Source organism: Falco peregrinus, chromosome 7 (genome assembly GCF_023634155.1).
Source record: "Falco peregrinus isolate bFalPer1 chromosome 7, bFalPer1.pri, whole genome shotgun sequence".
In the NCBI taxonomy this organism is placed as follows: Eukaryota; Metazoa; Chordata; class Aves; order Falconiformes; family Falconidae; genus Falco; species Falco peregrinus.
In genome coordinates this window covers 49,942,391-49,958,851 of record NC_073727.1, presented here as the reverse complement: position 1 = coordinate 49,958,851, position 16,461 = coordinate 49,942,391, and the positions used below count along the sequence as shown (strand labels likewise).

At 40.8% G+C, this 16,461-nt stretch overlaps 1 protein-coding gene across 4 annotated transcripts in view; it reads left to right on the top strand.

Moving 5' to 3' along the window:
- The window catches only part of AGPAT4 (1-acylglycerol-3-phosphate O-acyltransferase 4), a 79,957-nt gene that overhangs the window by 56,500 nt on the left and 6,996 nt on the right, over positions 1-16,461 (top strand). For 3 of the 4 annotated variants that reach the window (XM_055810567.1, XM_055810569.1, XM_055810568.1), the window contains 3 exons: positions 5,994-6,096; positions 8,252-8,327; positions 13,546-13,744. In XM_055810567.1, coding sequence (XP_055666542.1) covers positions 5,994-6,096; positions 8,252-8,327; positions 13,546-13,744 — 378 coding nt within the window. The remainder of the gene's footprint in view (positions 1-5,993; positions 6,097-8,251; positions 8,328-13,545; positions 13,745-16,461) is intronic. The other variant, XM_055810570.1, reaches the window with a different exon arrangement.

The window sequence follows — 16,461 nt, the reverse complement described above, 5'->3', positions numbered from 1 at the left end:
AACTTTAAAGTGACATCAGTAAGAACATGGCACATGTGCCTTTGAAGTGATTTTTCTTTGACTAACACAAACCATCAAAGTCATGTACATTGCGATGTACTTCATGGGCAAAGGAAAGACAATGCTGTGTATCCATAATGCTGCAGTATCTTTGGGGTTTGGTAGATTTGTGCGTTGTTAGAAGGCTGATATAGAAGAAAGACAAAGTGGTTAGTGGTTTAGAAGAAAATGTTCTAGCTTTACTGAAGTTAATGTCAAAACTTCTTTTGTCTTTGAAGACATGTTTTCATGTGGCATATCTGGGATAGCTGCTGTAAAAAAAGCTTTGCAGTCAGCTGTCTTGCTATCTGTCAAGTTTTTTCTACGTATCCTCTTGCAAGTCAGGTAGATGATAGCACTGTTCCAGCTTGTCAGACATCCACAACTTCCCACCCCTAAAATGGATAGCATAGCTTGGATCTATCCTGATATGAGAAAAAGAGGTAAGTTATGTGCAGCATCTAGTAACTCCCTTAAGGGCACAGTTTAACCTTTGCTTTGAATAAGGGTGACCGTTTTGCTGAGGGTGGGAGGAGGAAAGCTTGGAAACATAGAACATCTGAGTCAAAACTCTTTGACCCCCAGTGCCCTGAGCTATGAATCAGAGACAGGTTATTTTGGTGTCAGTTTTGTTCTTTTCACTACTCTGTGTAAAGCAAGTGAAACATGGTATGATTGTGGACACGTAGGTGATTTGTGGGAAAACATTTCAAAAGGAAACAATTCTAGTGAACCCAAGTGGCATTTATAAAAAGTTTTGGGCATTCATGTAATGCACTACAGTAACACTTCTCAGGATCCTGAATATTTGAAATACCTTCAGAAAAAGAAGACTCAGATTCCTAGATTACTTATATGCTTAGGGAAGTGTATGTCACTACCTCATTCCAGAAGCTGAGACTTGCTAGATTAAACAGGGTATGGCTAATAAGAAGGTAGTATTTCCCTGTGAGGGTTCAAGGAGAAGCACAGAGAGTCATAACTTCTCATAGATAGTTTTTATTGAAACTCTATAGCTTAAAAACCCAGCCAACAAATCTCTGAGGGAAACAGCTGATGACCCCAGACTGGTGTTAGAAATTCTGGGTATGCTGTTATACTTGACTTGTTGCTTTTTGCAATGAGAGGGAGATAGTAAGTTACGCGGGGTTACTATATGTGTCTCTCCTGTAGAGACAAGGAATACATGTGAAGAGCATTTGAAAGACCTTTGTAAACAATACCTTATTTTTAGAGCTCCTTGTAATATTAATATGGGCAGGAAGTCCACAAATGTGTTTTTAGTAGAGAGCATTATGGAAGTCTCTTTTGACAGTCCATAATCTAGAAATGTAAGTTCTATCTAGAAATTATTCCTTTCTTGCATGAATACTGATGGGATTTGACCACTTATCTCTATTAACCTGCACTGACATTTGGTGCCCATGTTATAGCAGTAGCGTATTGTTGTAGGTGTCAGTATATGAGGAGGCTGTATGCTGTAGTAATTTGGGCAATTTTATTTTTTTTTTTTAATATTTATGTTGGTAAATAGTACTGTTCGACTTGTTCCCTGTAAGTCCCCAAGTCTCATTGTTAGGCTCTACCTTATAATGTGGCCTGGCAAGTGACTTTATCCCTCTATTAAAGCCTCAAATTACTTGTTCCAAAGAGCATCAGTGTGACTGCTGAATTGCTGCTCTGCCTGTGGCATCTCTAACGATCTACAGGAACGACTCTTGCAGGCTGACCTCTCTCTGGTGATACAATTCACATCCATTTCAGTTGCCAGGTTTGCAGTGGGGTATCCCTGCATGTCTCTGAAGGGAGAGACTGGTGCTGAGCTGCCTGAGCCCATTCTGGGGGCTGCCACTTAGGCTGATGCACTTTCTGCTCTTCCACAAGGGGTGGTGGGCCTGGCTGCAGTGCCTTGCTAAGGGAGGTAGGTGCAGCATGGCATAGCAGTGGAGGCAAGCCAGGTGTTTGGATCCAGTTCCAGGCTGGGTGTGACAGAGGTCAGTGTTTCCTTTTTCCCCTATTCTTTGTTCCTTCTTTCTGACAAAGGGTGTGGTTCAGCCTCTCTGAGGCTGTAGTACTATAGGATGGATGGATGCTGGTTTCTGTGGCTGGAGAGGTAATTCACCCACAATAGCAGTGATCACAGATTGGTCCTTTTTGAAACTTTTTATCAATTCTTAATGCTACCTGGTGCAGCAGTTTTGTGTTTGTTGCAAACAGGCATTGGTGACATCAGTTTGACAAGTCCCTCTGTTTTGAAAGACTGAACTTCAGAAGTAGTTTATTTATAATGTGCATACATGGGAAACTACCTCCATACCAGTGGTGCCATATCTGTCAGAATAAGCAGGTGTATTTGGATTAAAATATTTCACACAAAAGAACAGGAAAAGAACCTGCCCTCGTAACTAATTTCTTTCATAAGTGATACTGGAATTCTTTTTAGAGACTTACTTTCACAAATTCGTTTGATTCTTGAAGGAGTGCTTTTAATATTTTTATGAACTTGTTCTGCTATTTTTATCCGAGGCCATCTCTACTAGTTTTGTAGTACAGACACAGTCCCCAGAAACTTCATTTCTAGAAAGTGTTTCCTGTCTTAAGCTGTTAGGTTGTGGAGGTTGCTATGTGTACTGTTCATAGAAGCAAATGAAAATACAGATCTGTTTGTAAACCACTCATCCATTACTTACAGTAAAAATAAATGTCATAAATACTGCAAAAGATACATTAACTGTTACTTCTTTTGCCTGGCTATGTATCAGACAGTTCCTTTCAGCTGTTTCTATTTAGTTAAGACTTGTATTTTAAAACATGGCTCATGATGGATTGTAGGTAATTCCCAGTTGTGCATGCTGGGAACTACTGTCCTAGAGGGAATGCATGAGAATAAATTCCAGGGTGATGTTCTCACAGAGTTCAATATGACGGTGTTTGGGAGTTTTGTAAAGACTTTTTTTTTCCCCGTGAACTGCACTTTAGTCCTGGATTGTTTTCAGTGTTAGTGAGGCTCCTGTCATCCTCCTGAGCAAGCTGCCAGGTTTGGGAGGATGAATGATTTTTGACCAAGAGCAGTGAAATCAAAGGATTGTGTCAAGGTGGCTGTCATACCAGCAGTACAGTGAATTCAACCATTTCTTCCCCTCCCTTTCCCAGTCTTCACTTCAGACCACTGTGTGCTAGTACAAAGCTGTATGTAGGCGTACTCATTGCCTATAGATTGATTTGTCAGATGATCATTCTGGCATAATCCACCATGTCCACAAAATAATGCATGAAGTTTGAAAGGACTGTTGAGGTAAGAAAAATCCTCTCTAGATATGTAATCCGAAGATTTCTTAGGTCAAAATTAAGAAATTAAATTCTTACGTATGTAGCGCTCTGTCAGAATGCTGTACAAGGAACCAGAAGTTAAAGATAGGAAAAAAAGCTGGGCAGATATTAGAAAACAAACAAAAAAAAAAACACCCCTTTTGTCACAACAGCAATTCCGATGGAAAAATTTTGTTTTCAGTTATGATCCGTTCTGAGCCTTTGCAGAAACTTCCAAATACTGAATTGTGGTTGTTTTTTTTTTAATGAAAAAGATGTTTTAAGGTAACTCTCTTGAGAATTTTTTTTTATTTCACAATTGAAAGAAAACTTCTCAAACGCTGCCTAAATTGGTCTGAGAGTGAGACAGTTACGTTTTCAAGATACTGTGGAGGTATTTTTTTACTTGGTTTAGAACATGAAATTTCTGGACTCTTCAGCTTTTGGATGAGAAGGTCATGAGATGTCAAATTCTAATTATGTAAATACGAAATACACATTTAATGAGAAACTATTCCAGTGTGTGACACAGCACACTAGTGCTGCTTTGACTCTGGAAGCTTTCTGGCAAATTTTAATTCTGTGCAGTCTTTGACACTTCTACTGTTGTTCTTTTCGTATACTTTCAAAATGGAAAAGCTTAAGTCTTCCTTTATTTTCTGTATGGATATAACAGAGGTTTGTTTACTCCTGCATATGCTGTTATTGTCTTGAATTTGGCACTGCTTCACACCAAAAGATTTCAGTGTGATATTAAAAAGGACTGGACTGAATACCAAAACTACAGATCGGTTACAAATTGGAATGGGATATTTTTCCTGGAGTGAACACTCTGTGTTCGCTCACTCTGTGTAGGGCCATCAGCACATAAAGATGTTCCTGACCAACTCTGCAGAAGTTTTTTCAGAACAGGAGAAGCATCTTCCAATGTCTCTGAACAAGCACACAATTTGTATCAAAACTCAAAGTAGACATCTTCTAAGAGATGAAAGAGTAAGTTCTGTGTTCATCATACTTTCCTTTACTACATCCCTTTTGTTGTTAGAATAATCTCATGCTATTAAAGAATGAACTAAGAAGCTTACCCTGTATAAACCAACTTGAGCTCTTGTCTTCCTTCAATTACATTGGATTAGTAAATTAGAGTAGATTAGTAAAATCCTTCTACACTAAGAAGCTTAAAAATGGAGGTAGATAATTTCTTCAGAAAAAGCCATTTCCTACTTACATTGTACAGGGAGAGTAGTGTGCTTGAACTAGATTTTGGTTTATGTGTTGTAGTTTTTATTTTGGGCTAAAAACCTAACTGTAATAGGAAAACAATGAGGGATACAGCAGTGGCAGGGTTTTGGCCTCTGTTTTCAGGATTTCCTTGCAGCACTGAAGCTACTCTTCTGTTCTGTGCTATGAGCTCTGTTTTGCAGTAACGAACGATGTGGTGAGTTTGTGGGGGCGGGATGTTGTGGCGAGCCTATATTTATCTTTCATAGCTATAGGGGCTTCAAAACCGAACACAGATCTGTTCTGTGTAATAAAAGGCTTTGTTAGGTGGGTCAGAAGCTCTCACAACAAAGATTTGTCGCGGTGTGTGTTATGGCAGAACTCTAGAGCCCAAAATGTAAAATATGAGAAGCTACATGTGAAGTGCATATTAGTCACTTTTGTGACCAAAAAAAAGTGCTGTCATTGATCTTGGAATTCGTACCACAATGCACAGTTAATTTCAGTGTCAGGAAGATGAATTGCTTTCTGGTAATTTTGTGACATAAGGAAAATAGCATCTCTAAGGATGTGTTCAAAGAAACTTTTTTGAAACACTTCATGTGGTTTAAAACAGGGAACATTTTTTTTTTTTTTTTTTTCTGTAGAAGCTGCTTGTTTATGCTGTCTTGGTTTAACTACAGACCACCTTTGCAAACACTTTTACTGTTACTACACAGAACTGCAGGAGCAGCATTCTTGAGGCTGAAAGTTTGGCTGCAGTTTTGTTCTGTGGGATTTGGATGTTATATTCCTCACATGCAGCAGCCCAGCTGACACAGGTGGTCAGTTAGTCTGTCTCTGCCTTTGCCGTACAAGTGCCTCAGTTATCAAATAATGGGCATGAAGGAGACGACGTTTTAAACCCAATTCATGGCTGCATTAAGCCCTCTTGCTGTAGGATGTGTCTCACGTACACACTTTACCCATTCTGAGTCAAACTGTATATATTTTTCATTGTTTATAAAGTGTGTATCTGCCTGGTTATTTACCCAGATTTGCGGGGGATTTGCGTCATTCACAGTAAGTGGAGAAAGCTAATAGTTTTTCAACCATTTGACTCCTAGGATGTCCTAGGTATATTCACTGTCAGAAACTGTAACTGTGTTCCCTATGCCCAACATTCTGCACCTGATGGGGAAGGAGACAAGGGTGGAAAGAAAATCTTTCTGTTCTACTGGTGCAGCTCCTGAAAGGGTCACTGCTTATTTGGCTTCTTAAAGTGTGCATGTTGAATGTTCCATTGTCGTCTTTACCTTGGTGACAGCTCACACTGTGGTGCTATTGCTGATGACTTCATATTTAAATATACTCCTTGTGTGAGAGAGAATGACTTACTTCCATTTTATTACTACAGTAACCACATAATCTTTCTCTTCTTGTAGTTTCTGCTGTCTATGATTCTACTCTCAATTTTAGAAATAACGAGAATCCAACATTGCTGGGAGTTCTAAATGGAAAGAAGTATCATGCAGATTTATATGTAAGGCAAGTAATCCATATTTTAATTACTTTTTGGTATATAGGAGTGCATACTTACAATCACAATAGCATAAATAAGGAAATATTTCCAAGTAGGTAACAGATAGCAAATCTCTGCCAACCTGGCTTAACGAAACTGCAGATAAAACTCATATGGGATGGAAGGGTTTCTTGTAAAGTTCTGTGACTATAAATATGTGGGGACCCTATAAAAGTGTACAGGATCTTTTGGTGGTTTTGTTTTGTTTTGTTTGGGTTACTTCTTTTTTTTTTTTTTTTTTTTCATTTGTGTGTCTGTTTGTCAGCTCAGCAGCAACAGTGGGGCCTCACTCGCTCTGCCAGAATTCCAAACATCTACTGAGTGTTGGGAGGGAGTAGCTTTACAACTGTCTCTGACACCATAGCTCCCACTGAGGTGGAGGCCGAGCTCAGGACTGTGCCCGTCTCCATTTGGTGTAGTTGGTGTATTTGACTGCTACTCACTCCCTGCCAAGAAGGCGGTTGTTTAATGGAAAGTTACCTGCATTCTGTATCATTAATGTTTCTATAAGTGACGAAAACCCCAGTTGCTTCCCATAATCTTAATGAGAATGGGCCAATTCCAAGGCCCTTATTCCCAGGCCAGGTTCTACCAGCAACACCCATGCTGCAGGTACTCAGAGTATGTGATGGTTTAGGGTTGGAGCATAAGAGCCTAGAATTAATCCCACAAGTGACCAGGAGTTCATCATAACGCCTTTATAGCTATAATTGACAGGTCCAGTTGGTTTATGTTAGGTACCAACATGCAGTAGAGTATGCTGGCCTTTTCTCCTCACCTTCCCTTTTCTGTCTGTTTGAAAAAAAAAATACTTTCTTCAGAACTGATTTTGTGCAATGATAAAAAGAAACTTTATCTTGATTCCTGGACGCAACATGAGTTTGCATTCCCCCTTGGGTCTCACAGGTAGCTCAGCCTAGTGGCCTTTTGTTGGTGTACATGGCCTGCCTAGCTAGTGTTCATGGAGGAGCAGCTGGCCCTGCACGGGCTGACCCTTCTTCCAACAGCGTAGAGGTGTGTGTCTTGCTGTGTCTCCCTTTACACCCTTCCAGCCTGCTGCAAGTCAGTCTGGCAGAGCATGGAAATTGCTTTTCGTGACTTGGGTTAGCTCTTTGGCCTTCTGTTCTTCGAGCTTTCTGAAAAACTCACAGGCAGGGTGAACCTCATGGCAAAATTTCTTTTGGCAATTAACTGGGGAACATCACAGATGTTCTTCAATATCATCCATATTTGCTTATTGAAGTGCTGTAAGTGTTGCACTCAGTAGGAGTTTGTAAAATTTGGATGGCCTTGTTTGTCTCTGCTTAAATTGTGTTGGCTTCTAATGTTTGTCATGACTTTCTTAAATAAAGGAATAAAATAGTAGTATCACATCTCTTAATCTAAGTTTGTGTCCCAGCTGTGAAAAGTGCACTCTCCTGTGCCGAAGGAAGTTAATTTGATGTTGCTCTTAATGGATATTAATTAAAATACATGCTATACTGAAAAATGTAAAATTCTTAAATATGATATTAGCGTATCTAAATGATGATGGCAAGGGGATTCTTTTCTGTCACAGGATTATTGACCAAAATTCATGAAATATGATGAAAACTTTTTTTTTTTTGTCAAGAGAGGGTTTCCCAGTGATAGCAGCCATTTTGCTGGAAATTATCCAACCAAGCTGCACATAACAAAAATTATAGAAATAGGAATGTTACCTCAGAAATACTAGAGTGCTTTACGCTTGGTGTAAGGAGAAGAGTTCGGGATTTTTGTCTAATGCCTAGCTGATTAAATACAGACCTGAACTCCATAGGTAGCATAATAAATTAATTCATTCAAAAACTTTGTTTGGAAACAGAAAATTGCAAACCTTTATCTAGAAAGTGGCTCTAGTGAGCTCAAACATAATGCATTACTATTTCAGAAATCTAAATTTCTGAATTTCCGGTGCATCTAAAAACTGAAGGTGGCTGTAGAAGCAAACTATACTTTGCTGATCTGGGAGCTGTTACCACAGATTAAAGGTGGAAAATGTAGTGAGTCTCCTTTCAGATGGATAATTTGTCTGTGTAATATAAGTGCTTTTCATGGAGCTGAAGTATTTGATACTCAATTTCTCTTGTTTGCCATTGGCAGGCGGATTCCACTAGAGGAAGTCCCAGAAGATGAGCAGGAATGTTCTAACTGGCTCCACAAACTGTATCAAGAAAAGGTTGGGTTTTGTCTGCACAGCACTTAAGAGCTACTAATGCTCAGTTATTTCTCTACTAGTAGACCTTTACAACGTGCATGTGTAGTGGTCTTGCTATGGGGACTTGGGGTGGGTTGTTTGTTTGGTTTGTTTTCCAGCATGAGTGCTGTGTTTCCCCAGACATGAACTGGTCTTGTGCTGTCAGTCATGATTGCCTTTACTTTGTATTTGAAGAGCAACAGAAAGAAAACTTAAGCAAGCTTCGATAGAGTAGTTTTAAAATTCTTTAGAAAGTTGCATAAGGTTACAAAAAACACTTTCTCCTGGCTGGTAGAAAGATGCCCTTCCCCTTAAGGGCACCTCCTAAATCAAGTAGTGGGCTAATGAGGTATGTTTCGCTTTAGTGTATTACAGGTTTTGTGCCTTGTTTTACCCTGTCTTTTTTACCAAGGCAAAGATCCAGCGTTAATAGGACAGGCTGATAAATTGCATTCACATTGTGTGCGTAGAAGGCATGCATTTAAGATTGCCAATTACATGGGATGGGGACAGAATAATAATGACTGTGTGTTTGTAGATGCCTGCTGATATATATTATTTTTTTCCAGATACTTTCATATGCATCTTTCAGACTTTCAGAATCTGTTTCTCTTGGGTTTTGTTTCTATGAACATATAAGCTAATGGTTGGGGGATGCGGTCTTCGGATACAGACAGCGCTCCCGTATCAATCAGTGGGAGTTGTGGGTGTGCAAGGCACGAGGGCCTGGCAGCTCAGTTTGCTTCAATGAATTGATCTAAGTTATGTATCCGGACTGGAATACAGCAGTGCTTTGGATTTAGAAGTGAATAGAATATAGCTACGCTCTGGTTTCCTCTCACTGGGGCAGCAGAATTCTGCTGTGCCATTCGTTGTTCTCTACCCAGAATACGACGTTAGCATTTCTGTATTGTCTGTGTTCTAGTATTTTTCAGCTTCCAAACTATGCCTGTTTCTGGTTTAATTCATAGCCCCTCTTAGCAGCTTGCTTACAGGAATGTGAAAAGTAAATGTGTGTTGAGGCCTAGCTGTACATCTACTAGCTAACCTCTCTTGTAAATTGTGCCACGAACACCTAATTCAGAGATAGCCCCCGACACCTTTCTGCACAAAGGCGTTATGTTACCCATGGGTCTGTGGTCTCTACAGGCATGGAAATGTAAACAGTCCTTTCGCTGAACAGTACAAAAGTCCACTTCCTGTTAATTTATCTGTTAACCCTGTTTTATGTTCCTAAGAATTGTTTGGACATTTGCAAGACAAGAACATAAATCAAATGAGAATGTGGTGATTGTTATCCTGAATCCCTTACTACGTAGTTTGCATTATTGCATTAATTCACTTCAAAGTTTTTTTCTCTGTTACTCCATCTTTGGCAAACACTCAGTTATTTCTAGTGTAAACAGGGCATGCATCTACCCTGCTTTCTTCATAACAGCGTAGTTTGCTGGTTAGTTAGATCCATAGTTTCCTATTTAAGTATAGCAGGAAGGAATGTGTGTTCAGTTTTCCTTTCCATTAAAACCTTTTTGGCTGTGTGGCATTTTTTCGATTGGTTGTGGGTTTGTTTTTTTCGGGAGGTGGTTCCTCTTCCTTTCAGCTGTTTTACATTAGCGAAACTGTTAGTTCATTGCAGTCATTCCTGGTTTACACAAGCCCGTATCTCTGTAAAACCATACTGGGGGAATACAGAGCAGGGGGAACTTCTTCAAGAGTTCTGAGATGATGAAAGCCCCCACCTGCAGGGTAAAAATGCAATTCTGTTTCATCTTTCTGCCATGCATTTTAGGTTGGATAACAAGCAGCATTGCCACCTAGATGTTGTTTCCAAAAATGAATTGTTTCAGATTAATACTTTCAGAGTCATCAAATATTTATGGTAAAATGTACAAATCTGTATTATGTAGTAATTCATTGCAGGATAGACAAAGCAGGGGATGAATGCATTTTTTTGTGGTAGCACTCCACTTTCTGTTCCAAAGTCAGACAAGGTATGCATACTACTGAAAACCAGAACCTCTATTTTATCTTGCATTACTGTTGTATGTGCCATTGCTTAGTCTCACTGGTTTTCATAATTTTGCAGTACCTTCTCAAGACTTGCATGCTGTGCACTGAATTACGCTCTAGTAGCATGGTTTAGTAGGTGGGTGTGCCACAGGTACTGAGGTTGAGGCTGGAGTGCCATGCACTCATGATGATCAGGCCACAAAGCTGTTTGAATGAGTAATGAGATCAGCAGTTATTGGACATGAAGGGACAAGACTTCTTTTTTACTTCTTTTTCCTCTTTTTTTTATAATTGCCATTAGTAAAGGAGTGAGAGCCATTGAGAAAAGCTTGTTCCGTTCTTTTTTACCTCATTGCCTGATCTCAGTTACACATACCCATGTACCTCAGTCTGAGATACTGCTCTCTGGGAATCTGGTGTGTTTATGTTCTTGCTGCTCATCTCTTCATTTTCTAGTTTAGCCACTGCTGCAAATGCAATGAACAGGGCCTTGCCAGGTGGCAATAGCACCATGCTGTTCTACACCAAACACTGCGCTTCCTTTTTCAGACTTAGAGTAAGCACCATGTCCCCATGCTTCTTCCTCACCTGGTGTGAATTTTGTCCTTCTGCAGATGGCCAGCGCTGTATCAGTTAATGCCAAATTATGACAGAGTTGCAATTTGGATTGCACATTGCCTTTATTTTTTTTTTTTTTTGCCTTTTTTTTTTTTTAAACTGCCATTGCTTAGAAAGGCTCCCTTTGACTTCAAGGACCAGGTTGAGCATCTTAGTGCCTGGTCTGAAGGAGTGTTGTGTATTAGTCACAACTCTGCTAGCCCTTGCATATTTGTTTCCTTTTTTCACCACCTTACAGCCTCAGCACCTGAAATAGAAATTCTGCTTGAGAATCTTGATTTCCATTAAAAAGAAAGCGAGCCTCTAACTCTTCTTACTTGTAAGAGAAGCATGGAAAACAGAGCATGAAAATATATGCCGAAGTGCCCCAGGGAGTTAGCAAAGTACAACTGAAGAGGGGAAGTGCACAGAACTCCCATATTTGGGAACAAAGGATGTATTTTTGGATACTCATTCTTTGTGAGCTTCCTGATGAAAGGGCAGTGGCATACCTCTGCAGTCAGAGCTCCCTGGGGAAGGAGGAAGAATCCAATTAGCCTCTCGCAAGATGATTGTATTCTCTGATTTCCCCCCACTGCACTACCCGCCCTGCTGTCTGAAGTAACTCAGATTTGGTGGGCTATTAAAAGGAGCATGTTTCTATGCCCAAATATGATACTTCGGTGGGTGGCACAAACTGAAAACAAGCTCTGTATGCAGGGGAATCAAAGGAACGTAGTGTGGACAAGGTGTTTGAGGGAAATTTTGAGGTACGTCATGGGTTTAAATGCTGACTTGAGCTGTTGGTAGGTACCATAGGCACCCTTGCAGACAGATCAAGCCACAGATCTGCAAGGAATGTGAACGTTTTTAAGGGTAAGGAATCGTAACTGAAGAGCTGTTCCCCACAGTGACGTAAAACAGGTAGTGCAGGTGATGGCATTGACATTGTTTTGCCCCTTGGATACTTCTTCCATCTCTTAAAACTCTTGGTGAGATGTGGTCAGCAGTTTTGCTGCCCCTAATGCCGTGCAGAGCCAGTAAAGACAAAAAATGCTGTGCTTGTTTTAAGTGAGTCTGTCTGGCTCTCTGTAGTAATGGGCCCTCTAATGGCGATACCAATAATAGAAAATCCTAACTTTTCTGGGTAATAAGAGTATTTAGAAACCTAATTGTATATAGTAGAATTCAATTTACTGATGATTAGTAGCTCTGTGTTAAACCAGTCATAAACCAAAATCCTCAAGGCACTGTAAAGAAAATTTCATACGCTGTGTAATTTGTTGAAGACAGCTAATTAATTGGCCGTAGCAATCCCAGTATAATCTAGCTCGCATGCGCAAAAGAGTCATAATTTTTCTAATCTAAATAAAGAGAGTGCAAGGCTTTAATTACTGTGTAATCTCTTAAAAGCTAAATGTTCCCTTTGAAATAGATAAAATGCTAGCAGCCTATAATTGCTCAACTTGCCATTAAATAAGTAAAGAATTGTCTCTGTCAGCTGGAGCGTAAGTAAATGTAAAATCATAGCATAGTAGAAATAATGTTCTTGTGCTTGATTAGGACAATCTTGGCTTTGCCAGAATTCTTGGAAACCATCATGAAGCATTCCTTTCTTTGAAGAAATTTAGTACTTCATTCTGACTAAACTGAGGTTCCTTTTTATGTCAGTCTAATGCTAACTTAATTAATTAACCAGTTTTATGCAATAACACAGACTAATAATCTTTGGGTTTGGACAAGTAGGAAGGGTTTCCCCCCCCCCCCCCCCCCCCCCCCCCCCCCCTTTGATATCTTGGGTTGATCACAATGCTGTTCACCCATAGGGGCTCTAGAGGAAAGTACTGAATTATAAGTCTTCTGTGCTTCAAAAACCACACACCACCAAACAAAAAAACAAACCCCACCCCATTACCTCGCTTCTATTATGCTAAAAGGGAGCGTCCTTTGGTCAAATCCAGTGAGAGATTCTAAACTGTTTGCATGCTCCACTGTCTGTAGAGAGGTTCAGCACCCAAACTTCCATACTGTTCATGGGAACAAGAGGAACAAGACGGCATTTGTGGGACAAAGCAGACTGGAGGGGGTGGTGTTCTTTGGACTATAGGACGAGATGGTGTCTGCTCACCTTTTCTGACATGGCTGTGGATGCTGTTCTAGAGCAGTGGTTGGAGAGAAAAAAGGGAACAGAGGACTGGCTGCTGAACACAGAGCCCAAATAATTCTCTGGCTTGCCAGCAGTATTTGGCCAGTGGCTGTGGCTCTTGTTGGAGGTTCAACAATGATGCCTGCATTGCTCCAGGAGGGTACATCTCCTCACCTTCCTTGTTTTACTGGGCTTGTTATGCTCTCCATTTTTCCAGCTTCTGTGCATTGGAGAGTGAAAGAATATACACGTTAGTGTAAGCTTTTTTCTTTTTTCTTTTTTTTTGACTGTGTTCATTGACTTCAAAGTACAAGCTTTCCAGCCGTGACTTGGTGTTTGATCTTCCTCCATAGTTACAAGCATGCAGAAAGAGGAATATCAAAGTCAGGAACGGCTGGTTTTGTTAGCAGATGGAGATTTAATTGTTGCCCTCCTTTGTTCTACTAGGATGCATTCCAGGAAGAGTACTACCAAAGAGGAACCTACCCAGCTGTTCCTATCATACCACCTCGACGACCATGGACGCTTTTGAACTGGCTTTTCTGGGCCTTATTGCTGCTATATCCTTTATTCAAGCTGCTCATCAACATGATCAACAGTGGATCATCACTGACATTGGCTAGTTTTGCATTTGTCATTGTGATGGGTAAGTTTTTTGAAACAGATTACTTACAGGATGACTGTCAGATATAATTTATTGAGGCTTATGAAATATAAACACAACTTGTGAATTCAACAGACCAGCTTTAGCCTGGAATATGTTATGTAGATTTGTTTGTTTGTTTGTTTTGGTATAGTTGTATTATTTTTTGCAAGAGCTGCATCCAAAATTTTGTTTCTGTAGGAATCAAAACGGTAACTTTCCAGTAGGTTGCCTGCAAAAGGCTTTCTTTTCTTGTGTAGTGCTGGGTTGTACTTTGCCCAGAAAAGATGCTCAAGGATGACTTACTCTGTTGAGAATTCTTTCATCTAATCATAGTTCAATGTGTCAGCCACTGGAAATCCATCAACTTGTGATTTATGGACAGCCTGTTGTGGCCATCTACTCTGACTTATGTAGCACACAGCATAGACTATCACAGGTGATTCCTACAGTTCCTGTGGTAGTTCTGAACTGCCTTGGTTTGTCTTTAAACTAGCATGTTAAAGGAAAACAAAACAAGCAGCTGGCCCACAAAAAAAGGAGGGACATCTCATTTGGTGTCCTTCATGGAAGCAGGAATCAGGTCAATTTGGCAAATAACATCGTATCTGTGTGTCTGTGCTTTATGGCATATTGGGTGCCTGTTTGAAGAATAAGTTCCCTTCCAGAGTAAGCCATACACATACAGTTTAGTTGAGTGACGTCACACCCCTCACCCCCCACCCCAAGTCCTATACTATCTTACTATCCGTGGCCTTTACAAATAGGTCACAACTTTGCTTTATCAAGAAGTGAGGGAAAGAACCTGTAAAGAAAAAAAGCTGTGATGCTACTAAGAATGGACAGCAAAAGGGCCCTTTTTTTTTTCTTGCTGTCTTACTCCCCACTTAGCTTGCTTGTGCTCCTAGCCACAAGGAAAGATTAGTAAGCAGGCTGCTGTGAGTCCTCTTTTGAATACAGTGATAATCCAAAGGACTTGTTCTCAGGTTATTCGTACGCTGGAGCTAACAGAAGACTACAGTCTGCTGCCAGAATGAGCACGAGCTCCCAAGCTGCAAAAGCGCAGCTGAGGAGCGCATTAATAGTGAGATTAATGGCCCACTGTGCAATGTGTATTGCTGCCCCATACATATCCACCACGTCTGTGGGATGGTGCAGGTCGCAGTCCTCCGCAGCTTTTGAAAGACCCCTGTGCTTAGCAACAGCTCTGTTCTCACCGAATACTTGGTGTGATCAGACCCGTAGTGCTTGTAATTGGCTAGGATTTGCAGCACTGCAGAAGACAGTGTTGCCTGTAGCAGAGGCTGCCACCTCGACTATTAGATACAGCCTATTAGATTAGGTTTAGATTAGACACAGCCAGCCAGCTCTTGCTGATGAGCAGGCAAAAAGAAAGATGATACTGTCACTTATTAGCAGACAGCAGCTGCCATGAAGAGTGGGGGGAAGAGAATCTGTGGGAGTGGAAGGAAGCTCAGTCCTCAGTGAAAACAAACAAAAAGCAGAGTTGGTTTATCCTGGTCACTTAAAAGTGGATGTGTTACTACTTGCCAGAAGAGCAACAGTTCCCACAGTGCATTATTGTCTGTTTCTGGTTTACTATACCCCTTCAAAAGCAATGCTACTGCTAATTGGGAATCATTGGTCTCTTTCTGTGGAAGCATCTCAAAACTTCAGCCAAAGCTGTCACATTGCCTTTTGTAGCCAATAGCTGAGTCTCTGTAGCAAGGCCGTTCTCCCAAGACTGTTTTACATCCTAAGGGGTATCTCTGTCATAAATGTCCTGGATGTGATGCAGCCATCATCTGACAGAGGAGCAACCACTGTTTTATTTTGCAGTTTGTCTCCAGCTTTAGGCAAGGTCTCAGAAGTGACTTCTGCAGTGGCTGGGAGGTAGTGGTACATGAACAGTGTACCTTGGAGGTTGTGACTCTTGGTGCCAATTCAAACTGCCTGGCAGATCCAGTTTGTAGCAAAGCAGGGAGGACTGCATTCGCTGTCTTTTCTAGTCCGAGCAGTAATTGGTAACTGGTGGCTTAACAATGTAAAAGGAAGATTTTTCTGTAAATGAGAGGGGTTTGCTTACCATTGTGATCAGATGATGAAACTGCCTTTTCACATTGCTTCTAGTGGATCTTCTCCCACTGCACAAATGATGTCTGGGACATCACTTTTTTTATGTGGCAATTTGACAGCTCACCTGATACTCCAGAATCAGGAAGCTTATTGCAGTCCCTGGTAGCCCTTTTAAAGTAGATTGTTGTTTCTAAGGGCAGATTTCAGTACCTAATAACATTACCTTTATTAGCATAGGTGCAGACAGCACAAGCATATGCATAAACCTTTGGTGGGAAAGAGCAGGGGAACTAGGAGATCCTTCTGCCTGATGCCCTCTGCTTCATTTGTTTCCAGAGTGTCATTTGTCTTTTGCACAGTCTCCGCTAATTGTGCTCTTCAGTAAAAAACACTTGCTGGCTTGTAAGTAAGTGACTGTTGAGGTTGAAAGAACCATGAGAGAAATGCCTCACAGCGGTCAGGCTGGAGTGGAAGCTGTAATCCCTCAGACCCCAACTCTCAGATCCAAGGAGTGAATAACCCATGTATATATAGCTCTGCTGGTTCAGCTCAAACGCGTTCAAACGCGTTCAGCCCTAAATAAATGATGTCTCCTCTTTATCCTGAGAATGCTGAGCCATCCCCTCCTGCTTTGCTGTGCAGCA